Below are 26,995 nucleotides of genomic sequence, written 5' to 3'. Positions count from 1 at the left end.
ATATCACTTGCGCACATGAACACATGGACACTCGCGCGCGCGCGCGCGCGCACACACACACACACACATCCACACTCGTGCACACACTCACAGTCTTGCACTCTCGCACTCACACTCGCAGTGACATTCACAGTCCCAGTCCAATCCCTTTCGTTTCCGTTCCTATTCACCTTTTCCTTTTTGTTTTCCTTTCAATTAAGATTTGAAGAAAAATTTACTGCAGTACAATTTTTACTGCATGTAACATTTGTGACTTCCTGTCACTGTGACTTCGTGTCCCAACTAGCATTCTGTCGTTTATTGCGACCTGTCTTTTCTTACACTTTCCAGTGCTAGAGCAAATGTACAAAGTGGGCTCTTCGGTACCCTGTCGACTATAAAACAATTCCTTCGGCCGAATCACAGAGATCCGGATGTAGGGTAGAGAGATTCCTAGTTGTGGATATTTCGGGGTGAATTTCCAGTTCTAGCGTTTGCCTTACAATTAAAGGAAACTTCCCGATGAACTGGGCTGGAAGTGTTTGGAGGTATCCGTATCTGGAATGATAGTGCCTACTGTACATGTGAAGCTTGCTTCACGAATTTGCTGTTGCCAGCTAATAAAAATATCAGATTTACACGGAAAGAAACGTCTGCAACATGGTACAATTTATTCAGTTTGACGGTTGACTCTTCTACTAATGAATTCCTGCTGTCACCTATCTCTTATTACGCCAATATATGTTTCAGTAATACCCGAAAACTAAAATTAACCTCAATGCAATGTTAAAACTTTTACCCGCAGAGAAATCAAGATTTTCCTGGAATACTGAATTAACAAACTGTCTTTTCAACACTTACGGAAAACGTTTTATAAAACTGGCATGAAGATATAAACTCAAGCATTAATAAGATGAACTGTTAATTAGACGTTTTGTCTATGACAAGTTCATTAAGGACTGAGAAACTTCACCATTCAGCAGGGGTAAAAAAATAATTTTCTCGTGTCATTCCTTGCTGAATCATCCTGGCATCTGCCTTAAGGATTTAGGGAAACCATTGACATACCAAATGAAGTTCTGTGGCTTACTTTATACTCCAGGAAAGAACAATTTTTGAAACGTATCTAGAAAACAATCTTACGGCCATTTTTTCCTTATTTGAATACAATTACCACACAGCACGGCACACATACAAAGAAGCTGATTTTGGCTTCTTTGGCCCTTATCAATGATCATTATGAACGGGCTATGGTCGCCAGATCCCACAAGTAGTCTTGCTCGAGTAAAGGACGGCCCACAATCTGTCGTAGTTTACAATGAGCATAATTTTCACTCTTGGGAATTTCGATCCTAGTGAACTATCCTAGGGTCTTTCTGGTCCTCACATACGCGTAGTAACACTCCACATAGATGAAAATGATTCATTACTGACGATGAAAACATTTGGAAAGTCTTTTTAATTCACAAACATACGCAAGCCATGGTATTTACGCTTTATACTAGTCTTCGCAATACGGATCCAACTGCAAGCATTTCCGTACGATTACACGTGCATAACTGGAACAGCTAATTAGCAGCCAGAAGATTTCTGGCGGCTGGGTATCAAATCTCGTGTCACATGTATTACCTACTCTTCAGTTTTCGCTGCCGCTCAGTCTTCCTTTTCCAGTGATTTCAAAGTGTCGATCTGCTCTAGTCATTTTTTTTCACATATTTCTTGGTCGATTGCGCGGTGAATTTCCTCAGTTATTATCATAATAGTCCACATAATGTTTTAAATATTTCTGCAACATCAGATTTCAAATGCTTCGAGTCCCTTGTTTTCCCATTTTCCAAATGAACATGATTCGCTTCCGTACAGAGCTGCGTTACAGAAGCTCAGCCTCAGAAATTTCCTCTCCAAATTAGATCCTGCGTTGTTAGTAGTCTGCATGCCTTAGCAAGGTATTCTCTCTTTGCCTGTGCTAGTCCGCTTCTTATATACTATTGGTTTCGCTTGTCCTGCAATGTTCCGGATCCGGTATGGCAGAATTCTTTCACATCATTTAATGTACGGATCCCAATTTCGATGTGAAGTTTATCACTATTCTGATTTCCGTGGTGCCCAGTACATTCGCCCTTCTTCGGTATACTCCCATCGTGAGTCTGGTAGACGTTTTTTCTATTCAGCCTGTCCTTCACCACTTCCTCGCTTTGACGGAGGATAGGAATGTCATCAGCGAACCGTGCAATTATGTCTTCCCGCCCTGAATTTTAATCCCACTGCTGAAACGTTCTTTTACTTCCGTTATTGCTTCTCCAGTGTGAAAGTTGAACAGTAGAGGAGTTTTGTCGTGGTATTCCATTCTTATTGTTCCCTCTTGGTTCTTATAGATATCTTATATTACCCATCTTTCACTATAGCTTATATTTATTTTCTGAAAATTTTAAACATATTGCTCCATTTTCCATCGTAGAATGCTTTTCCTGTATAGTTAAAGGCTTCATAAGTCTTGCCATTTTTATCAAGCGCAGTGTCAGAAGTGCCCGTGAGGTGTCTTTACTTTCCTAAATTGATCGTCATCTAACTGGAAGTCAATTCTCTTTCACATTCTTCTGTATGATATTCTAGTCAACAACTTTTACCGCATGGTCTGCTAAACTGCTTGTGTGATACTTATTCTTTGGTGTATTCAGGTGTGGGTAGATGATATTCATCCGAAAGGACAAGACGGTATAACATACCTTACGATATAACTGCCATGGTGCTAGAGAGCATAAACTGTATTTGGAGAGAGATATTGAAACGTATATACAAACAATAGAGAACATTGGATCTCGAGATAGGTCTAATAAATGTCAGAATTTAGACGCGAAAACCGATATCATCTACATAGAAGGGGTGCCACAAAAAAACCTGAATTATTTTTTAAAAGCTATGTATTTTCAAATCGTTTACAAAACAATCATATCCCCTTCCAAATACTCTCCATTACAGTAAATACGTTCGTTCCACCGGTGTTTCCACTGTTCTAAAAATTTTTTGTAGTCACTTTAGAAATGGCTGACAGCTCCTCCCTCGTTTTTTTCCCTTGACTTCTTCATTATTGTCAAACCCGTGTCGTTTCATGCCCCTTTTCATATGTGGAAATAAGAAAACATCGCACAGAGCCAGGTCAGCCGAATAGGGTGCGTGGGGCAGCTGAACCATGCCACTTTAGCCAAAAACCGTGTAACAGAGATGGGTGCGTGTGCAGGTGCGTTAGTAGCAACCCTTTTCATTCCAAAATCTTCCGTTAAAATTCGTTGAACCGAGCTCCAAGATAACTCACTGATCTCTAGCAGTTGATCAATTGTCTGTCAACGGTCTGTGAGCACAAGCTCTCCATTTTTCAATAGTTTCGTCGATTCTGGCAGCTGATGGACGTCCAGAACGAGGTTCGTCATCAATAGACATGTCGCCATTTTTAAATCGAGGAAACCACTCGCACACTTGATTTTTTCCCATAACTTCATCTTGGTAGGTTGTTTTCAACATTAAAAAGGTTTCAGCAGCATTTTTACCGAATAGGAAACAAAATTTCACAGCTGAAAGTTTTTCAGTTAAATTTACCACTATAAAAAACGAAACAGTAGCAAAACAGTGGTAGCAAAAACAACCACTGTAAATGAACAGAACTAGCCAGGTCGACAACACACGAGGTTCTGAACTGCCAATGAGATACACTGTACACGCCTAGCGGTAGAAATGGGTACTATGTAAGCTCCGCTCGTGACAATGTTATTCCTTTTTTTTTTCCACACCTTTATGGATAAGGATTGAACAACTCAATACTGAGTCTACTGTGAACAGTAAACGACATACCTTTCTGCTTGGGACTTGTCACCTGTACATCTCGAGCTTTACGCAGAAGTATAACTGGAATCATCATTATTCCCTTGCAGAGTTGAATCATCATTGAACATAACTTCTAGGTAGAACAGTAAACATAAAAAACTCGATATTCTTCTAGTACAGTCCTAATTCTAAACAGTTGCGCTGATTTCGACCTCTTCTTGATGAAGTCTCGTTTCATATGGTCTCCAGAACTCAATTTCTTCAAGTTCGAGAAGAAAAAACTAAGACATATCTGAGGGTTTTAAATAGAGAGCTGAGAGTTGTAAATAAGCACATATCGTCTCATTGTTGGTCTAATGAGAAGCCAACATATTAAAGAGCTGATGGTAGAGAAAAAAATGGTAAGGTTGTGGACCGCTGAAGCTTGACGTTTCACTTCAAAATGAGTCACACCTGCGAGTTATTTAAAGACGTATTTAAGTAAGGTAATGCTACGAGTACGAACGTGGTCGTGAAGTGAAAGAGTAAGGCCGACCTCGTCGAGTAGTATACAAGAAAGCTAGTGCAGTGTGAAACACCTGAGTAGAATCCACCAAATAAGCGGGTGTAGAGGCAAGCTGGAAGCGTGTTTGTGATTATGTCTTCGGTGACGATGTTTGTGTCGTTCGTGGCACCTGTTGTATGACGCTGTAGTCAGAACTTTACTGTCGTGTGTATTTAGTGTTCCTGTTACCGCTGTTGTGTTCGGAGTGTGAGTGAACGAGATGAATGCACGGTGCTGGTGCTTGTAGTGTGGTTGTGTAGTTGTGTAGTGTGTAGTGTGTAGCGTGCTCGGCGTGCCGGACTCGCCTGCAGGGAGAAGCGCCTGTGAGCCACCTTGCGGCCGCCGCGCCGCTTGGAGATGTGCGGGTTGTCGGCGCGGATCGTCTTGTTCTTCAGGATCTCCAGCTGCGTGTACAGCCGCTTCAGTTCCGCCTGCAACACGCGGCCGCCGAAGCACGTTCAGAGCTGCAACTGGGGAAAACACAGTAGTAAACGTGTCACCGACACAGCGCACACTCAGGTTACGTCAAAGTGGAGGATGGCTGTGTACGTAACAGAGCAAGGTGGGATTATCCCGCTTGTTTTTATACCACCCCATTTGCCAATTTTCTTTTTTTCCTTTTCCGAGCTCTTTACATTACTAATCCATATAGGGCGTTAGGAGTGTAAGTACAGATATTTATGTTGGTGACTGGGGAAGTGTACTGAACAACATTACATCAATATTTACTACATAAATTATTACGAGTAGTTTGCTCTTGGATTGGTTAGTACATGTGGCACAAGCAAGCCATTAAAGTTGATTTTCCCCTGGACAGCAGATCAGGTATTGAAGTGTCGATGCGTGGAGACAAATGGACAGTCTATACTGAAAGGCGTAGTCCACTTTACGGTGCAGTTATGACCGAGCAGAAAACATTAGGTAGTAAATTAAGTGATGTTTATGCGCGAAGTCTTTTAGTTGCAGAGAAAAAACAGTTTACACACAGAAGTTGGCACACATTAACGTACAGATGATCACAAATCTCGACCTATGCCTGTAACACCCTATATGTGATCGAAAACACTAAATTCTTATTAGGGCGGAATTTCATTAAACTTCACTATTCACACTGTAGTTTACCGATTGCTGGTGACCATACTATATTCTGTTTTTATTGAAAAACTTAATTTAAAGAAATATTCATAACTTAGTGAGTGTGCTTCGGATCTTAATTTTGCTAGAAATTGTTTATTTCAAGATGGAAACAGCTTACTTAAAAGCACTAGTTCCCCATGTTACAATAAACGTTTTACATTTTGCGAGAGCTTAATATTTCGCAAGTTATTCGTATTCAAAATTTTCGTGTTCCAGAATGTTCCTGTCTTAAGGCGTAATACTTCCCAAAATTCAGTGCCGTAGTTTTATAGCACTGAGTTTTCTGTGTCTGAAAACGTGTACTTTCACTAAAATAAGATGCTATTTACTTAATCATTGAAATTAAAAAATTACACTCTCCAGAAAATTCATAGCGAACTTTGTTGACCCACATACTTTTTTAAATTTCACTCTCATTAAGTAGTACCTTTTAATTTGTCATTCCCTAATTTCACAGTTTTTGATTAAACGAACATACGTTAATGGCTATCTTTCTTGCCTTTATTTTTCCTGTCCTGTTCATATCTGAAATGGAATAGCTTAGTGTTTTATAAGTTTGTAAGTTCTGTAATGCGAGCTTCTGTTAATATGCACAATGTACAAAGTAATAACTAGTCCGCAGTTGGTATTCAGTTACTAATGTCGCTATGTGAGTTTCTGGTAATAAGAATGTATAAATCTATGTCAGTCACAAGTTATCAGTCATTAGTAAATATCTTGTAGTCGGTAGTGAATCGTGGTTGGGCACTAAGTGTAACTGCCACGTAAATTTCGTAACGAGTCTCCAACATTACTACTAATTTGTTGATTATTGCCACTAGTGCACTGTTTGAAAATTCTTAGCTTGCTGATCTATGCTAAGATATCGATGCTCAGTTAGTTTGTAAAGCTGGTCATCGAACAAAACTGTGTGTTAATAAATGTGAAGAGAAATGAAAACTTAATTCTACAGTGTTTTGTACATCTTTTAGTAACACTTAATCATAATCAATAAACACTGGAAGGAGTTTAAGGCAAACATTCTACGAGATTTAATAGTGCAGATGTATATGAAAAAGGGTAATAATTTACAAATAGCAGCTCTTTTACTAGCTTAGTATTTCAATTTCTTTTGCACACTGCCCCACGGATTAAATCAGTTGGTAACTCTGGAATGTGGCATCAAAGAATTAAGCTATAAGAGAATCGCCACTAGCCTTTACTACCTAGAAAAGAAAGAAGTAAGTTCTACTGCTGCTCATGTCTAAGTATAACAGCGAACCAACCTTCCTAATAGAGTATGTAATCAGCTGGTGAAAATTCAGTGCACTTAGTGACAAGTGATGATGATACATTCGTTCGGTGATGAATAGTAACGTGACCGTCAAAACATATGGGCACGTCACGACCGTCTCTGACTATCTTACGTAGATAAGGAGAACTTGAGAATTACCATTATTTTTTATGCATAGTTTGTAGTGGGTTTGTAGCTAGATTGTTTTTAGGTTGATGACGTTTGAGACAAAATATGGAACCTCCGGTAATATTCTGATGAATCCAACACTTTGCAGAAGTGAAATCTTATAGCTAAGCTTACGGCCAAAGGTTACACAACTTGCAGTCGTTTACCGGCTGTGAGAATTATTATTATTGCGCAGTAATATAACGAGACAATGAAGGCACTATTCATTTTGTGTGACACTGGCTTCAATGAGTGGATGGGCAGGACCCGTTGCGAGGGGTTGAGAGTTTTCTGGAGAGTTCGTGTTTAGTGTTGAGAATTTGAAGGTAGGAAGAAAGGAAGATTAAGGATTAACGTCCCGTCGACACAGAGATCGTTAGAGAAGGAATGTCCTGATTGTGGCGCTCACCTGCACGGCGCCAAACACGCATACGACCATCATTGGCACCAAGGCAGAAGCGACTCTCATCGCTGAAGACGACACGTCTCCATTCGTCCCTCCATTCACGCCTGTCGCGACACCACTGGAGGCGGGCTGCACGATGTTGGGGCGTGAGCGGAAGACGGCCTAACGGTGCGCGGGACCGTAGCCCAGCTTCATGGAGACGGTTGCGAATCGTCCTCGCCGATACCCCAGGAGTAACAGTGTCCCTAATTTGCTGGGAAGTGGCGGTGCGGTCCCCTACGGCACTGCGTAGGATCCTACGGTCTTGGCGTGCATCCGTGCGTCGCTGCGGTCCGGTCCCAGGTCGACGGGCACGTGCACCTTCCGCCGACCACTGGCGACAACATCGATGTACTGTGGAGACCTCACGCCCCACGTGTTGAGCAATTCGGCGGTACGTCAACCCGGCCTCCCGCATGCCCACTATACGCCCTCGCTCAAAGTCCGTCAACTGCACATACGGTTCACGTCCACGCTGTCGCGGCATGCTACCAGTGTTAAAGACTGCGATGGAGCTCCGTATGCCACGGCAAACTGGCTGACACTGACGGCGGCGGTGCACAAATGCTGCGCAGCTAGCGCCATTCGACGGCCAACACCGCGGTTCCTGGTGTGTCCGCTGTGCCGTGCGTGTGATCATTGTTTGTACAGCCCTCTCGCAGTGTCCGGAGCAAGTATGGTGGGTCTGACACACCGGTGTCAATGTGTTCTTTTTTCCATTTCCAGGAGTGTACGTTGAGGTGGTGATGAGCTCAGACCCCACATTCAGTCACATCCAAGATGCATTCAATCGGGTTCTGATATGGCGAGTTGGGGGGGGGGGGGTCACCACAATAATTGGAACTCGCACCCCTGCATCACACTCCTTACTTTGTGACGTGGCGCATTATTTTGTTGAAAAATGCCACTGCCGTCGGGAAGCATGATGGTCATAAAGAAGTGTGCGTGGTCTGCAACCAGTGTACGATTCTCCTTGGCAGCATGGTCCCTTGCACGTGATCGACTGGACCCATCTATGCCCCCGTGAATGTTTCCCAGAGTCCCCGGCAGCTTGTCTCCGTCCCGCAGTAAAGGTGTCAAGGAGGTGTTCACCTTAAAGACTACGGATTCGCGCCCTCCCATCGGCATGATGGAGAAGATATTGGGATTCATCACATCATGCAACGCTCTGTCACTGCGCCAACGTCCAGTACCGGTGGTCGTGTGCTCATTTCAGCCGTAGTTACTGATGTCGTGGTGTTAACATTGGCACATGCCTGGGTCGTCGGCTGCGGAGGCCCCCCGTAAGGAGTCTTCGGCGCACCATGTATTCAGACACACTTGCACTCTGGCCAGCATTAGTCTGATGTTAGTTCCACCACAGTTCGCCGCCTGTCCAGCCTGTCCAGCCTACGACGTCCGACATGTACAAGGAGGGAAGCCATCCGACCCCACGACGTCTGGACATGGTTTCACCTTGGTGCTGAAGACAGTCGCCACAGCACTCCTCGAACACTCGACGAGTCGTGCAGTTTCCGAAACGCTCGTTCCGAGCCTTCGGGCCATCACAATGTGCCCTCGATGAAACTCAGATAGATCGTGCGCCTTCGCCATTCTGCACAGGGAAAGCACGCTTACTTATACTACATTCAGCATGCGTGTGACTGACTAGCTGTCATCCCTCGTCAGGTGACACTGATATCGCCTGGACGGGTTTACGTCGACAGGAGGTCGGTGGTCGTAATTTTCTGGCTGATCAGCGTATCCCCTACATCGAAAAGAAGTTGGCCGTTTACTGAGGAACGGTTTTAGCAAATGTAGTGCCAAAACATGAAGAGCACTTTCATTGTTTCATTAGCTAGTTCGTGGCACCATCAAAGTATAATGTAGGCTGGTAATCTGGTTAGATGTGAAGCTAACGCGTAAGGTGATGAAGCACTATTTTTTTGTAGTAAGAAAGTGGCATCTTCGGCTGGAGGCTGGGCTGTAAGCCGCAATCACATGTCCCAGCTGGAGACTGAAGGAAGTAGTAAACTACGATTAGAAATAAGAGTACGTACGCTTCCGTGGCTGGCGTCACTTTAATTAAAATTCATACACGTGACGTATTCGTGCCGTGAGAATCGGTAAATGTATTGATATTTAAGATAATTCTTATTTATTGTTCAGTGCCAGTTGCGCGCTTTTAATTATATTACATTTGTCCATCACTCAAGACCAGTTTCAGATCGTGGTAGTTGCGTCAGCAAGCCGCCTTCTCTACTCAGAACCACATATCAGAGTACTTTGTTGTGTGGTTCCGAGTAGACAAATGATTCAAATGGTTCTGAGCACTATGGGACTTAACTGCTGAGGTCATCAGTCCCCTAGGACTTAGAACTACTTGAACCTAACTAACCTAAAGACATCAAACACAGCCATGGCCGAGGCAAGATTCGAAGCTGCGACCATAGCGGTCGCGCGGTTTCTGACTGTAGCGCCTAGAAGCGCTCGGCCACTCAGGCCGGCTCCGAGTAGACAAGACAGATACTCTGACGTATGGTCCTGTTTAGACAAGACGGGTTGTTGGCGCAATTACTTAGATCTGAAGATGATCCTGAGTGATCGAAACATGTAAGTTAATTAAAAATGTGGTACTGAGACTGAATAATAAATAAGAATTACCCTAAATCATTAAAAGCCGTGTAGCTGCACTGCCGTGTCTTCTTATATCAGGCTTGAAATGCTAAAAGACTAGAGTAACCGAGTTTTCGGCCGGGTAGCAGTTGCCTTCCTCAGGGCAAAAACTATGTAGCGAGGAAGGGCGCTGCAAGATGGCGGGAACGTTGTTTACTCTAGTGCTTTAGGGTTTCTAGTACTTTAGCACTTAACTATATCGAAGATGCTCCGGAAGACAAGGAACCCAGCATCATCCTGGGTGCCCGCTGCCAGCTGGATTTTACACGACGCTTGTTTTTGGAATCCATGTCGATTTCTACCTAGGATATTTTCGGTCTCCAGAAACGTCGCGATAAGACGCGAGCATCAGTCAGGCAGGAATTGCACTGAAGTTAAAATCTTCTGGGTTATTAGGCCGCGTCATGTTTCTTCTAAAGTGATCGACGTTTCGACCTCTCTGCTGGTGTTCTAGCAGTAGTGGACACCAGAAGATCCTGAGAAAGATCCCAGGTGAGGAGTCGAAAAGTCGATCATTTTAGAAGAAACATGACGCGGTCTAAGAACCCAGAACATTTTAACTTCAGTCACAACGGCCACGAAAGGCTGCAGACTTCAGGAATTTCACTGTTTGGCGCATGGGCGCCGAGTGGACCGCGGCAGTGGACCGGAGCTGCACAGTGCACAGTGGCGGAGACTCACCCGTATGTCGTCGGGGTTCATGTCGGCCAGGTTGATCTCGGCCAGGTCGGCGTCGGTGGGGACGCCGTCCACCGGCCGGAAGGCGTCGAGCGGCAGGCGCGCCGACAGCTCCTGCGCCAGGCACTGCCCGCGGCTCGCCGACCGCCGCTGCTCGTACCACAGCTGCAGCACCACGACACCGCACTTGTCGCGACGCTCCAACAGACCCCAGAGCAGACTCGCTCTCGTTCAACATGGGATTACACAGCCAACCGGTTGCAGATTACTGTTCGGTACATTGGCCTAGGTTTCGACACCTACTAAAGGTGCCTCCATCGGAATGAAATTTTGATAAATCGTAAAATTGCCATTGCGAAAAAGCTATCGTCCGATTTTAGAGCAACTATTCTCAAGTCAAACATAAAATAAAATGTTTCTGACTTGAGCGTAGCTGCTCTACAATCCGTCCATTGCTTTTTCACAACGTAATTATGCGATTTATCAAAATTTCGTTCTCATGAAGACACCTTTAGTAGGTGTCGAAATATATGTCAATGTACCAAACAGTAATTAACAACCGGTTTGGCCAAATAATTGAGCCTTTTTCAGAAGATATATCTGAATCAATAATTTTTCTATGAGGGCATGGTCTAGAAATGAAACTAAAACAACCTGAATACGCATAGTCACATTTTAAAAATGCGGTGCATAATTACTAAGTCAACACCAAACACTTAAGCTCTGGCATGCGCCTCGTCTCCATGGACGCCGTGCGGTGGGCCTCGGGAGCTCAATTATTTAGGCTGAAACCTAGGTAAAGGTTGGTTTCATTACCGCAATCGAGGCTGATAGTTTCTTATATAATAAAAAAAAAAGACTTTACTCGGTAGTCCACATATATTGCATTAAATGACTACTGGTTTCGGTACCATTTACCAGCATCAGGACACCCACTCGCTTACTCAAGTATGTTTGTCGTATACTCACACACTCAATAGCGAAAGAGGTACTTACTCCACAGAACGTGAGTTTCACTGTAGACTAAACCAAACAAGATTCTTTTAACATTATTTATTCATGATCTCCGACAATTATCTATTCATCCTGCCTCTGACACATCATATTCTACAAATTATAATGCCCCTCACTTACGTTAGTAAAAAAAGATATACCGGGTTATTACAAATGATTGAAGCGATTTGACAGCTCTACAATAACTTTATTATTTGAGATATTTTCACAATGCTTTGCACACACATACATAAACTCAAAAAGTTTTTTTAGGCATTCACAAATGTTCGATATGTGCCCCTTTAGTGATTCGGCAGACATCAAGCCGATAATCAAGTTCCTCCCACACTCGCCGCAGCATGTCCCCATCAATGAGTTCGAAAGCATCGTTGATGCGAGCTCCCAGTTCTGGCACGTTTCTTGGTAAAGGAGGTTTAAACACTGAATCTTTCACATAACCCCACAGAAAGAAATCGCATGGGGTTAAGTCGGGAGAGCGTGGAGGCCATGACATGAATTGCTGATCATGATCTCCACCACGACCGATCCATCGGTTTTCCAATCTCCTGTTTAAGAAATGCCGAACATCATGATGGAAGTGCGGTGGAGCACCATCCTGTTGAAAGATGAAGTCGTCGCTGTCGGTCTCCAGTTGTGGCATGAGCCAATTTTCCAGCATGTCCAGATACACCTGTCCTGTAACGTTTTTTTCGCAGAAGAAAAAGGGGCCGTAAACGTTAACTTTTGGTGAATTGCGAATTTGCTGCACGAATGCGTGAGGATTCTCTACCGCCCAGATTCGCACATTGTATCTGTTCACTTCACCGTTAAGAAAAAATGTTGCTTCATCACTGAAAACAAGTTTCGCACTGAACGCATCCTCTTCCATGAGCTGTTGCAACCGCGCCGAAAATTCAAAGCGTTTGACTCTGTCATCGCGTGTCAGGGCTTGTAGGAATTGTAAACGGTAAGGCTTCTGCTTTAGCCTTTTCCGTAAGATTTTCCAAACCGTCAGCTGTGGTCCGTTTAGCTCCCTGCTTGCTTTATTCGTCGACTTCCACGGGCTACGCGTGAAACTTGCCCGCACGCGTTCAACCGTTTCTTCGCTCACTGCTGGCCGACCCGTTGATTTCCCCTTACAGTGGCATCCAGATGCTTTAAACTGCGCATACCATCGCCGAATGGAGTTAGCAGTTGGTGGGTCTTTGTTGAACTTCGTCCTGAAGTGTCGTTGCACTGTTATGACTGACTGATGTGAGTGCATTTCAAGCACGACATACACTTTCTCGGCTCCTGTCGCCATTTCGTCTCACTGCGCTCTCGAGCGCTCTGGCAGCAGAAACCTGAAGTGCGGCTTCAGCCGAACAAAACTTTATGAGTTTTTCTACGTATCTGTAGTGTGTCGTGACCATATGTCAATGAATGGAGCTACAGTGAATTTATGAAATCGCTTCAATCATTTGTAATAGCCCTGTATATATAATGACACACACACACACACACACACACACACACACACACACACACACACACACACACACACGTTCCAATAATACAGAGTGGGACAAAGAAAAGTGCCCCAGACGACTGACACGATTGGACGTGAATGTATGCCTATAACCACACTCGTTGACGCACACAGCACGTGTACACCCGCCACATGACCCACACCGGTCCAGAGCGTACTGAGGGCTGTGTCAGTGTGAGAGTAGCTGCGCAAAGGCACGATGCTACTCATAGTGGGGCAGCGGGTCTTCGTGGTGGAACGTTACGTGCAAAAAAGTCGTGAACGGTGTTGCCAGTTGTTTTCTGAGTAGTTTAGCGGTGTCAAATTGGCAGCAAACGAGTGCCGTGCAACGCTTAGTCCGAAAACGCCGTCAGACAGGGTCCGTTTTGAACGAGTCAATACACACCGCGAAACGTGCCCGCATCCCAGGAAAAAATGCCTACAGTTCATCAGAAAAACCTTCTGAGTCCTACCAAATCAACGCGTCGTCTGTCGCTGCAGACCGGCATATCGCGTCGATCAAGCGGAAGAATGCGCCACCTGGACTTATCGAGTGTTTCTTCTTCATGCATTAAAACCAGCAGATGCTCCTCAGCGCCTCCAGTTTTATGAGTCGCTCTTCAGCGAGATAACAATGAATGACTTGGGTATGAACCTGTTCTTTATGTCTGTCGACGCCTGGTTTCGTCTGAGTGGTTATGTTGTAAGTGGGCTGTTTAGGTTTTTATGTTGGTAACGCCACGTAGCGCTCTGTATGAAAATCACTGACTGTGCTGCGTGCAGTCTGTAGCTGGTTTGCATTGTTGGCATATTCGCTATTGTAGTGTTGGGCAGTTGGATGTGAACAGCGCGTAGCGTTGCGCAGTTGGAGGTGAGCCGCCAGCAGTGGTGGATGTGGGGAGTGAGATGGCGGAGTTTTGAGAGCGGATGATCTGGACGTGTGTTCATCAGAGAGAGTAAATTTGTAAAACTGGATGTCATGAACTGATATATATATATATATATATATATATATATATATATATATATATATATATATAATGACTTTTGAACACTATTAAGGTAAATACGTTTTTTGCTCTCCATCAAAATATTTCATTTGCTAACTATGCCTATCAGTAGTTAGTGCCTTCGTAGTTAGAAACTTTTATTTAGCCGACAGTATTGGCGCTCGCTGTATTGCACTAGTTCGAGTAACGAAGACTTTTGTGAGGTAAGTGATTCATGAAAGGTATGGGTCATTCTTTTGTAGGGATTATTGAATGTCAGATTGCGTTGCGCTAAAAATATTGTGTGACAGCTTAATGTTGATCAGAATAACTAAAGAGAGAAATGTCTGAGTACGTTCAGTTTTGCTCAGCTGTTTGAAAATCAAATAACGTAAGAGGTTTACCAGCGCAGTCATTCTTAATTTTTCTAAGGGGATGTTGCAATGTCAACTCACAGGATCACAGGTTCCCGGCAGCGCAGAATCCGCTTAACTTCCACGAAACACCAATACAAGATCAGAAGGAAGGGTTTTGGTGTTCAGTGTCTACACACCGCAATATTGGTCTCATTATCATTCATCAGATGCTGACTTCGGCGCGTTAGATTGCCAACATTTTGAAACCATTTATGGCAGCATTAACGGAGGAGGAAAAGACCTATAATCACTTCCAACACGATGGAGCAACACCCCATACAGCTGGTCTAACCTTGCAGCACATTTGCACAGCCACCACACCTGACAGAGTGTTAGCAGAGGTCAGGCTGGTCACGGCCCTAGTCGGCCACCCAGATCAGCTGGTGTGTCACTGTGCGAGTAATTTGTGTAGGAATCCCTCAAATCTAAGGTGTCTTCAAAAGCTGAAGCAGAACATTTCGGATGAGACTGCAGTTTTTCCTGCAGTCCAACTTCGATCCGCCTTCATCAACATGCTGACCAGGGCTCAAAAGTGCTAAGAGATAAATTGTGATCACTTTAAACATCTGCTACAGGCAGATTAGTACTGTATTTCCTTTCCTCTGCTGTGTTCTTTGTCCCCTTGAACTCTGTTCTCCGGGCCACTTTCATTTGGCCCAACCTGTATAATTCAGTTCTTAGAGTAGTATACCGGATGTCTCTGCTAAGAGGCATTTTCTCTGGTGTTTCGGCAGACATTTGTAATTTCGGTTTTGCATTATGTAACCGGAGTAGACCCAAACAGTTATTGCTCATCATCTTTCCTATGCGACGCCCAATATCGACGAAAAGAATCCGTTTGTTTACCGCTACAAACAGAATGATTTTTCAAGCGGAATTTTAAGGGCTATTTGATAGAGTGCTTGCAAATTAGTCTACCTCGATATTCGTTTTATCGACATGAATTAACAGGGACAGTAAAACATGAAGAATAAACAGGAATCGAGGAGCGACTAAGCAGTGCTGCATGCTTGGCGGTAGCAGTCAGCGATAGCCAAGGCAGTGTTGTCGATGATACAGCACTGGCTATTCTTCGACTTTTACTGTCGCTATCGAATGGACACGTAAAATTCCGCTTGAAAAATCATTTTGTTTATAGCGGGGAACAAACGACTTTTTTCGTCGACACTGGGTGTCGCATGAAAGAGTTGAAGAGCTATGTTTGTTTTTGGCTGACTTCATGTATTATTGTAAATTATTGTTCCATCAAATTTTGTTCCGTCAGATCACTCTGCAGATGAGAAAATAAGGTACGTCTGTTTATTAATACTTACATATAACTTTTCTGAAGCTGTACTTGACATTTGTGTAGTGTACGGTTTGAAAATAAGAGTTAACGAATTACTTGTTGACACTGCTGCACTTAAATTTCACTTTCGCGTGGAAATATTTGCTTCAGTTGGTCCCCAAAATCAGCAATGTCGCATTTGTCAAAACATGGCGAACTGGGGAAAATCCCTGCAGGTGTTTTGCAATAAATAGCCGCAGCTCCAACAACATAACGACAAGTCTTTAATGATAATCTTCGCAAAGGACGATATTCAACTGCATGAGATCATCTCACCTGAACATATAATTTCGCTGTCTAAAATAAAGATATGAAGGAAACGTTCTGGCAAAACATAGAAAACTGTGCTTCTAACGTCGAAACCAACTGAAGAACGAATGGGAAAAAATGCATGGGAAAAGAAAAGCTTGATACAGAGGAGGAAAGACGTGCCAAGAAAAGATGTGCTATAGACGTAATCTGTATTTCATTACATCGATGCTAAAAAAAGAGAGAAAAGAGACAAACAGCCAGTTGTCATTCTCCACAGTCACTTCTCACATTGTGACAGCAGCTCAGATGTAGATGTGGACTTACTATTTGGCGAATAAGTATCCGAAGAAGAACAAAATAGCTTGGGACTGCAAGGAAGAACCATAGGACCTAACAAAGTACACTATTTACTGAGTACCTAGACAGCTTAGCCTCAGTAATTGAACTCTTTCACCTTACCCTACTAATCCTCGTTTCTTGGAGAAGAAAATGTGATTTTTGTAGAAGTATTTATGTTCAAATTTAGGAGGTATTTCTGTTCAATATTGCGGTGGGTAAATTGGTTACAATACAACAATTGCTTTTATTATGAAATCAGCTACTTTCACCCATGTTTATCTGAAATGGGGCAGTTCAAAAATGGTTCAAATTGCTCTAAGCACTGAGGTCATCAGTCCCCTAGACTTAGAACTACCTAAACCTAACTAACGTATGGACATCGCACACATCAATGCCCGAGGCAGGATTCTAACCTGCGACCGTAGCACAGCGCGGTTCCAGACTGAAGCGCCTAGAACCGCTCGGCCACAACGACTGGCTGGGGCAGTTCCACAATGCGATACTTTACCACATTTGTATGGTAAAACTCCATAATTTTTGTTTTAGCTAAATCATAAATGTAATTAATAATTAATTTATTTAATTAATAATTAGGAAGAGCTGGACTTTGGATAGATCGTAGGTAAAATCCATCCTTTGGCTTCAGTTTGAAATCGCGGGAAAATTTACCCCTCATTTAACACAATATAAGAAAAACTGAAAATTGCTCGTCTTTACCTGTCCTTATACTAATTTTTTCAGCCGCTAGATAACTAAATGTACACTGACGAGTCAAACGACAGAAACACCAGCTTATACTGCGATTTTCTCCTTCTTTGGAACGCAGTACGCTAGCGATTTGCGTGGTATGGATGATAGGTTTCCGGAGATATGAGGCACAAAATTTCTACGCATAGATCTTGCAGTTCTGGTATTATACGCACTGATGACATTTGGGTGTGGAGCTGGCGCTCGATAACGTTCCCGGTATGTTCCATTGGGTTCAGATCAAGCGAGTTGGGTTACCGAAACATCTACGTGAAATAGCTATCATGCTCCTCGAACCGCTGTAGCACTAGTACGGCCTTGTGACATGTACAGTTATCCTTACGGACGATGTCTGAGGTTCTTCGATATCAAATCGAAAGGGCGATGTAACTGAATCGGAACCAGTGGTTCGCTTAATTGCCCAAACTCTCTCTTGAGACATATTTATTAAATACCCCAACTATTAAACTTAGAAATGGGACAAGACAGGTGTTTTATTTGATAAATTACACATTGTGTCACTAGTCCTTTCTGTTTTCCTTGTCTGTATGTTTGCATGAGAATGGATGAAATGGGCCGTAGAAAGGTTGAGGTTGGTCCAAAGATAGTAGAAAGCAGCAGTAGGCTTTTCACAGAAGAAACTAGCAAGGTTAAGAGCAGGGATGGCTGTAAAGATACGGAAAAGATCCGATCGGTGGAGTGTAGAGGTCGCAGGCTCGTCCATCAGAAAATGACTGCAAAGGATTTGAAACTAGGGACGTTGAGTCCGGCCAGGATCCATGTTGGAGGTACTGCTGGCGAGGACTCGCGGAAGAGCGGACGCGGACGTCATGGCGCTCCTAGGTGGATACGGTAAGAACCAGCAAAGTTGGTTCGAATGTGGTAGGATAGGCGCAGGAGTGTTCTACGTTGCTTAATAAACTTTTTTAGGGAATTTTCTTGCGTGATCCATTGTCCAGCGCATTTTTGGCGTGCCTCGTTCACGTTGCACCATAAGTGCATCCTGTAAACTTTTTGTGATAAAAGGAGAAAAGAGAGTGGGTCAGTTTCATGAGTCATAGGTTTTTGTAGTAAATTTCATGTAGTTATTTGCTTGATTAAAATCTTTTCAATTTTTAACGTTGTGTTCGCGCCGCGTGGTTGTTAGGAGAAGATGGGCGCTGTAGTTACTGTAATACTTTAACATTAAAAAAAAGGGTTCAGCATCTCTGTAAATACCCTTGCTAATTTCTTGGGTTGCCCTTTGGCATGCAAGATAGTGCGGGCGCGTACGTAAATTTGTAAGTGTACAATTGCATGAAAATGCATGGGAGTGCTGTGGTAATAAGAATAATTTTATATATACTGTTACCCAATAGTGTGACAAATGTGAACTAGAGTAGGAGACAATCAGGTACACTACTGGCCATTAAAATTGCTACACCATGAAGATGACGTGCTACAGACGCGAAATTTAACCGACAGGAAGAAGATGCTGTGATACGCAAATGATTAGCTTTTCAGAGCATTCACACAAGATTGGCGCCGTTGGCGACACCTACAACGTGCTGACATGAGGAAAGTTTCCAACCGATTTCTCATACACAAACAGCACTTGACCAGCGTTGCCTGGTGAAACGTTGTTGTGATGCCTCATGTAAGGAGAAGAAGTGCGTACCATCACGTTTCCGACTTTGATAAAGGTCGGACTGTAACCTATCGCGATTGCGATTTATCATATCGCGACATTGCTGCTCACGTTGGTCGAGACCCAATGACTGTTAGCAGAATATGGAAACGGTGAGATTAGGAGGGTAATACGGAAGGCCGTGCTGGATACCAACGGCCTCGTATCACTAGCAGTCGAGATAACAGGCATCTTATCTGCATGGCTGTAGCGGATTGTGCAGCCACGTTTCGATCCCTAAGTCAACAGATGGGGCTTTTGGAAGACAACAACCGTCTGCACGAACAGTTCGACGACGTTTGCAGCAGCATGAACTATCAGCACGGAGGCCATGGCTGCGATTACCCTTGACGCTCCGTCACAGACAGGAGCGGCTGCGATGGTGTACTCAACGACTAACCTGGGTGCACGGATGGCAATACGTCATTTTTTCGGATGAATCCAGGTTCTGTTTACAGCATCATGATGGTCGCATCCGTGTTTGGCGACATCGCGATAAACACACATTGGAAGCGTGCATTCGTCATCGCCATATGGGCGTATCACCCGGCGTGATGGTATGGGGTGCCATTGGTTACACATCTCAGTCACCTCTTGTTCGTATTGACGGCACTTTGAACAGTGGACGTTACATTTCAGATGTGTTACAACCCATTGCTCTACCCTTCAAAAAAATGGTTCAAATGGCTCTGAGTACTATGGGACTCAACTGCTGAGGTCATTAGTCCCCTAGAACATAGAACTAGTTAAACCTAACTAACCTAAGAACATCACAAACATCCATGCCCGAGGCAGGATTCGAACCTGCGACCTTAGCGGTCTCGCGGTTCCAGACTGCAGCGCCTTTAACCGCACGGCCACTTCGGCCGGCGCTCTACCCTTCATTCGATCCTTGCGAAACCCTACATTTCAGCAGGATAATGCACGACCGCATGTTGCAGGTCCTGTACGGGCCTTTCTGTATACAGAAAGACTGCTACCCTGGCCAGCACACTCTCCAGATCACTCACCAATTGAAAACGTCTGGTCAATGGTGGCCGAGCAACTGGCTCGGCACATTAAGCCAGTCACTACTCTTGATGAACTGTGGTATCGTGTTGAAGCTGCATGGGCAGCTGTACCTGTACACGCAATCCAAGCTCTGTTTGACTCAATGCCCAGGCGTATCAAGGCCGTTATTACGACCAGAGGTGGTTGTTCTGGGTACTGATTTCTCAGGATCTATGCACCCAAACTGCGTGAAAATGTAATCACATGTCAGTTCTAGTATAATATATTTGTCCAATGAATACCCGTTTATCATCTGCATCTCTTGTTGGTGTAGCAATTTTAATGACCAGTAGTGTATTTTAAGCGATTTTATGAACGTAGTTGTAAACGAAAAGAATCCATTTTTCAATGAATAAATGTCAATTATATAGAATTTTAAACTGCTTTTTCCCCTTTGTTTCATCTTTCGGTAATGAAAAGTAAAATTCTGATCCGAGAAGCAAATAGCACACGGTTAAGGCCTTCAGGCTACACACGTTGGTTTTGTGTGCATGGGTAACGTTATCCATTGCGCATATTTACTTTTAGTTATTATATTAATTAACTTAGGGCCTAATTATTAAAAAAATCTACCATAACGCCACTGGTTTTGCACACTCAACCTCAGCGTGTAGCAATATGAAGGTCATAAGTTGAAACAGTGCCAAATAAAGCTATTATAGAATTTCAGTTAATGGCACTATATATGTTGCTGTATCTCAGGCGCATTCAAAAAAATTAACGGGCATAATGACGAGCAGAAGGTAACCTAGCATAACCTCGTTGCCTGTAGCGAAGGGTCATGGGCGCTCTCAGTCGCGCCGACTTAGCGATGGCCCGGATGAGGACGCAGTAGTCGTTGAACACGATTAACTGGAGGATGGTCGTGCAACGACAAGTGTTGGCATTTGTGTGTGACATGGACGCTATAAGGAACTGCCGGACTAAATGTCACTTTGAGCGAGAGTGTATATTGCTATCTGTCAATTTACATACGAGACAAACACGTCATTCAAGTTTGTTTAAAGACAGCGTTGGCTTTACATCTGCTGTTTTCTTATCTCCAAAATCACGGGCGAAGTGAAACAATTGAGCAGAATGGATATCTTTCATCAGCATGGTAATGTGTAGACTTTGCGAACTGTTTTGTGGAGTTACAGTGTGTGTTTTAGGCTTAAGTATAGTTGCACTCAACGAAAACTGCGGTTCAGTAGTTTTGGTGCAGTACATAAATGAGATAGTAAGTCGTAGGATTACCGATGGCATTGACAGCATTGGCAGGGGAAGAAACATACGGGAGTGTGTAAGAGAGAACCTGGGAACGAACGATTTGTCTTTGTTTGTTTCGTTGTTTGTTTTTCATATAACTGGAACCTCGCAGAATTCAGTGCTAATCCACTGTCCATTTTAACCCTTAGGAATAAAAATTCCTTTTTAGCAGTGACAAAATTTGCTTTGTATTTGGAGAGGGTCCGCCTTCAGCAAAACACGATTACTTATTTTTCTTTTTATTCGCCTGACGCGCATCGCTAAAGCTACAACTTAATCAATGGGTTTTATATTATCTTCTATTAAACAGAAACTAGTATATATATATATATATATATATATATATATATATATATATATATATATATATATATATATATATATATATAAATCTGGCCGGCCGGAGTGCCCGTGCGGTTCTAGGCGCAACAGTCTGGAACCGAGCGACCGCTACGGTCGCAGGTTCGAATCCTGCCTCGGGCATGGATGTGTGTGATGTCCTTAGGTTAGTTAGGTTTAATTAGTTCTAAGTTCTAGGCGATTGATGACCTCAGAAGTTAAGTCTCATAGTGCTGAGAGCCATTTGAACCATTTTTTATAAATTTGAGTTTATAAAGACAGTATTTACATAACTGAAAAACGGATGAGATTTTGCATACATACTTTGTTACCACAAGCTGTGGGTTTGCTGAATTACATATAATTCGATGTAGTTGTTTTCTTCCACTGTTTTCCTGTTTCATTGAAGATAACGTAAAACCCACTGATGCCGCTGTAACTTCAGCGAAACATGTCTGCGGAATTAAAAGAAAAATAAGAAATTGTGTTTTGCTCAAGGCGGACCGTCTCCAAAAAGAAATTTAGTTGCAAGCATACAGGGACACAAAAACTTCAACCTCAAGACGAAAAATTGCTTTATCACGTAACTTCTGCGCTGCCATGTAACCAAAGGAATTGCTTCTGATGCAAGTACAGTTTATATGGGCAAAAACAAGAAAGTCTATAAAATTATTTTGTTATTTTGTACTCAATAGAATGTTCTTCATTATGTTGAAAGGCAAGAGTTTTCTTTTATTGATGATAAAATGCGAAATTTGTTTCTAAATAACAGAAATAAGTTTTATATAAGTTCAACGAAGTATTGAAGTGATATTTGATTCATTTTTTCCTGAGGTTTTTTTTTTCAAATTTCACTTTTATTTTCGATAAGCCTGCTTTTTATATATTACTCGACATCCCTCTGTTTCACGTTACAAATCAAAAATTTTCGAATAAAACCCGAATTGAAGATTGAAAATTTAGATTTCGATGTTCATACAGTTTATTTTTAAGTAAAAGACACGACGATAACTATGTAGAAAGAAACTGTTTCCCAGATTACGTGGGGCTTTGTATGTCCTCACTCACTTTCTATATGGTTCATCACTTCCAGTTTCTAGGAGACTTTATTAACACATTGATCGCACGCATGAAGAAAGTGACTGCCGTGAGGTAACGCCCAATAGGTATGTAACACACCTAGCGTGCAGGAAACGCGTCGCGATCCTTAGTGACTAAGGCTACTAGGATATCTACTGTAGTCTATGCTTACTTATGACAGCGTACAGTAGCCTATGGGGTTGGGTTAACCCCGACGTTATTTGAACGGCGTTCATTGGTCGCGCTAATTTACTTTGGATTTTATCTCACTGTTATTTCTGCCTATTAAACTGATGATAATTTGTGGACATTACATGAGCTTCTGTAATAATTGCAAGTTAAATTTTCCTGTCTTAGCTGAAGCCATTTGGGTCTTCTGGCTCAAATTTTATTTGTACTCGGTTTTATGGAATTATCCTCAGTAACGTCACTTTGAAATAAGTTATGTGCATTGCTAAATGCTTCTGTCTGTACGTGACACACCTGCCTATCGGTTTCCAGCCCGCTTTGTAATTTATCAGCGTTGTCTGTGCTGTCTTTGGTGTTCAATGGTTGTTGATGCCAGCTGGGCGTTATCCTTTAAATTTTTCTACATCCTTGCCCATTTGTTTCACAGCGTTTTTTTTATAGTGCGCCATTACCTGTTCCGATCTGATAACTAAATGTATACTCATGTAGGATTTATTATTATGGAATATTCGTTAACTGTATTGTTTTCTTCCATGTTTTAGGTCTTAGTGTGCTTTATTTACCCTATGTTCAAATTGGGCCTCTGGAGAGCGGTGAAACTCAACGGTTTTATATTCAAATTAAACTGTTCAGTTTCTGATACCAAAATAGCACTATCAGTTGGTTGCATATAGCTGAATTTCTCAGACTTTTAAGTGTTAAAGAAATACATAACCACACACATCAAAGAAAGTTTTGCATCACCTCGGTTCCGAGAGTTCCGGACCCTCTACAGAAAATTGGAATAGAGATCAACATAAACATCATTTCCGTCCTTTTTATTGCTCATTAAAACAACGCATTACATGTTACACCACCATACAGCGATACCTTCAGAGGTGGTGGTCCAGATACCTCTAAAACCTAGTAGCACGTCCTCTTGCATTGATGCGAGCCTGTATTCGTCATGGCATACTATCCACAATTTCATCAAGGCACCGTTGGTCCAGAGTGTTCCACTCCTCAACGGCGATTCGGCATAGATCCCTCAGAGTGGTTCGTGGGTCAAGTCGTCTATAAACAGCCCTTTCCAATCTATCCCAGGCATGTTCGATAGGGTTCATGTCTCGGGAACATGCTGGCCACTCTAGCCGAGCGATGTCGTTATCCTGGAGGAAGTCATTCACGAGATATGCTCGTTGGGCGTGCGAATTGGCGCCCATGAAGACGAATGCCTCGCCAACATGCTGCTGCCGATATGGTTGTACTATCGGTTGGAGGATGGCATTCACGTATCGTACTGCCGTTACAACGCCTTCCATGAGCACCAACAGCCCCAAATAATGCCACCCCAAAACAGCAGTGAACCTCCACCTTGCTGTACTCACTGGACAGTGTATCTCAGGCGTTCGTCTGGTTGAAGACATTTGCGACATTCATCTGCGAAGAGAACGTGATGCTAATCCTGACCAGTCCATTTGACATGTTGTGGGGTCCATCTGTACCGCGCTGCATGGTGTCATGGTTGGAAAGATGGACCACTCCATGGACGTTGGGAGTGAAGTTGCGCATCATGCAGCCTATTGCGCACAGTTTGAGTCGTAACACGACGTTCTGTGGCTGCACGAAAAGCATTATTCAACATGGTGGCATTGCTGTCGGGGTTCCTCCGAGCCATAATCCGTAGGTAGTGGCCATCCACTGCAGTAGTAGCCCTTGGGCGCGCTGAGCGAGGCATCTCATCGACAGTTCCTGTCTCTCTGTATCTCCGCCACGTCCGAACAACATCGCTAGGTTCACTCCGAGACGCCTGGACACTTCCCCTGCTGAGAGTCCTTCCTGGCACAAAGTAACAATGCGGGCGCGATCGAACCGCGGTACTGACCGTCTAGGCATGGTTGAACTACAGACAGCACGAGCCGTATACCTCCTTCCTGTTGGAATGACTGGAACTGATCGGCTGTCGGACCCCCTCCGTCTAATAGGCGTTGCTTATGCGTGGTTTTTTACATATTTGTGCGGGTTTAGTGACATCTCTGAACAGTCAAAGGTAATGTGTCTGTGACACAGTAACCACAGTCAGCGTCTGTCTTCAGGAGTTCTGGGAACCGGGGTGATGCAAAACTTTTTTTGATGTGTTTATTTGGACTACTCTTTTAAAAATAAAATCGTCTTTTCTGGCTCAAACGTTGCGTATTTGTGAGCCAGCACATTACCACTCGCACTCGCTTGCTATATAGTATTTCAGTGTCATCACTGTGTGGGATGACAGGCTGCAGGTAGTCAGCAAGAATATTCACGTAGTCCAGAGCAGCCAGGCTGTCATGGTGTCTTCGAATGCTACGTCAGTTCCCATCGACGCACAGGTGAAATGACTCGACAGCATAACTCTACCCCCACGTTCCCACACCTGCGCTGCGATGCATGTTTTCAGTGCTCGTTCTCCGGACGACAGGGTATTCACCTGGTGTAACAATAAACGTGATTCATTCCACTAGGTGACACGATTCCATAGATTCAGGGTCCATTCTCGATGATTCAGTGCCCACTGCAGTGGTAATGGACGATGGATTGTATCGACTTGGGAACACTTAGGGATGGCTGATTTTCAAAAATGTGCTCTGTACTGTCTGCTCCGAAACACTTGCGCCTGGGCTTGGATGGTACTCTATCGCCATATCTGCCACATATCTCCGCCTACTCTGCTTTAGGGAATGGGAAAGACTGTGATTATGTTTTGTGATGAGCCGTGGAGGTCCTACACATAGCACCTACTTGTGATTCTGCCGTCGTTCAATCACTGAAACAGAGGTCACTCGACGTCAGATGCAATAACTCTTTCACCACGTACATCTATCTTCTTTAAGTAGCATGGAGATAACATTAATATCAGTTTGAAAAGGGGCCTACTCCTAAATCCATTCTTCTGTCCTTTCACGGATGGCGCGAGAGAAATGTGGTAGAAAAAGATACCCTGACCGAAGCGCTCCAAGTGATTGATATAGAGCAGACCTAAAAAATTCCACTTTCCGATAGTAAAGGGAGTGTGTCAAGCGTAGCCAAGAAATGAAGGCGACTCCCATTAACATAACGCTGATCGATAAGAGTAAGGCGTGGTCCGCTCTGCGATCCAATCAGTTAAGTGGCTGTTAAAGCAACGCGTCGCAACGGAACGTTTCTAATTTCCAAGGTTAATCGGTCAAGCAAGAGGTGTTTGTGTTAGGTGATGGACTGCGAGCTCCCCAAAGTCAAGAACCAGGTTCTTTGCCCGCCGATAACAGAGATCAGACAAATTCAGTAGTCAACTAGCATATTGTAAGGCGTACCCAGGAGCGGATACAGACTCTGATCATAATTTCGCAATTAAGAATAATTCACGCAGGAGAAACGTACAAACATACCGTCGTTTAACCATCGCACAGACTCCCGTATCGATGACGTAGTAATAAGTACCCTGGTATAGAGAAACAACTGAAAGAGTAGAAAAGATGTGTCAGCAGGTCCAGATGGAATCCCAGTTCAGTTTTACAAAGAGTATTTCGAGACATTGAATCCCTACTTAGCTTGCATTTATCGCTAATCCACTACCCAGTATAAACTCCCAAGTGAACGAGAAAAAAGCGCAGGTGACTCCTGTATATAAGAAGCGTAAAAGAAAGGACCTGAAAAATTACAGACAATATATTAAACTTCGATGTCCTGCAGAATACTTGAACATTTGCACTATCTTTAAGAAGCATCGTTCGTGCCAAAATCAACTTGCCTTTTTCTCACATAATATCCTGGGAACCGTAGTTCAAGGAAAACAGGCCGATTTCATATTTCTATATTTCCGTAAAGCATTTGACATTGTGCCACGTCGCAGACTGTCAACGAAGGTACAAGGGTACAGAATAAGTTCCCAGATATGCGAGTGGCTCGAAGACTTCTTAAGTAAAAGAACCCAGCATGTTATCCTCGACGGCCGGCCGGAGTGGCCGAGCGGTTAAAGGCGCTACAGTCTGGAACGGTCGCAGGTTCAAATCCTACCTCGGGCATGGATGTGTGTGATGTCCTTAGGTTAGTTAGGTTTAAGTAGTTCTAAGTTCTAGGGGACTTAAGACCACAGCAGTTGAGTCCCATAGTGCTCAGAGCCATTTGACCCATTTTGTTATCCTCGACGGCGAGTGTTCATCA

General features: G+C 43.5%; 1 protein-coding gene across 1 annotated transcript in view; it reads right to left on the bottom strand.

Moving 5' to 3' along the window:
* LOC126456513 (probable G-protein coupled receptor 179) overlaps positions 1-26,995 on the bottom strand; it is a 1,523,402-nt gene that overhangs the window by 47,584 nt on the left and 1,448,823 nt on the right. Inside the window, exons 13-14 of the mRNA XM_050092263.1 lie at positions 10,702-10,863; positions 4,675-4,773 (exon numbers count right to left, since the gene is read on the bottom strand). Coding sequence (XP_049948220.1) covers positions 4,675-4,773; positions 10,702-10,863 — 261 coding nt within the window. The remainder of the gene's footprint in view (positions 1-4,674; positions 4,774-10,701; positions 10,864-26,995) is intronic.

The sequence above is a fragment of the Schistocerca serialis genome, chromosome 2 (assembly GCF_023864345.2).
Source record: "Schistocerca serialis cubense isolate TAMUIC-IGC-003099 chromosome 2, iqSchSeri2.2, whole genome shotgun sequence".
In the NCBI taxonomy this organism is placed as follows: Eukaryota; Metazoa; Arthropoda; class Insecta; order Orthoptera; family Acrididae; genus Schistocerca; species Schistocerca serialis.
The sequence above is the reverse complement of the archived record's forward strand: the minus strand, read 5'-3'. Positions and strand labels throughout refer to the sequence as shown.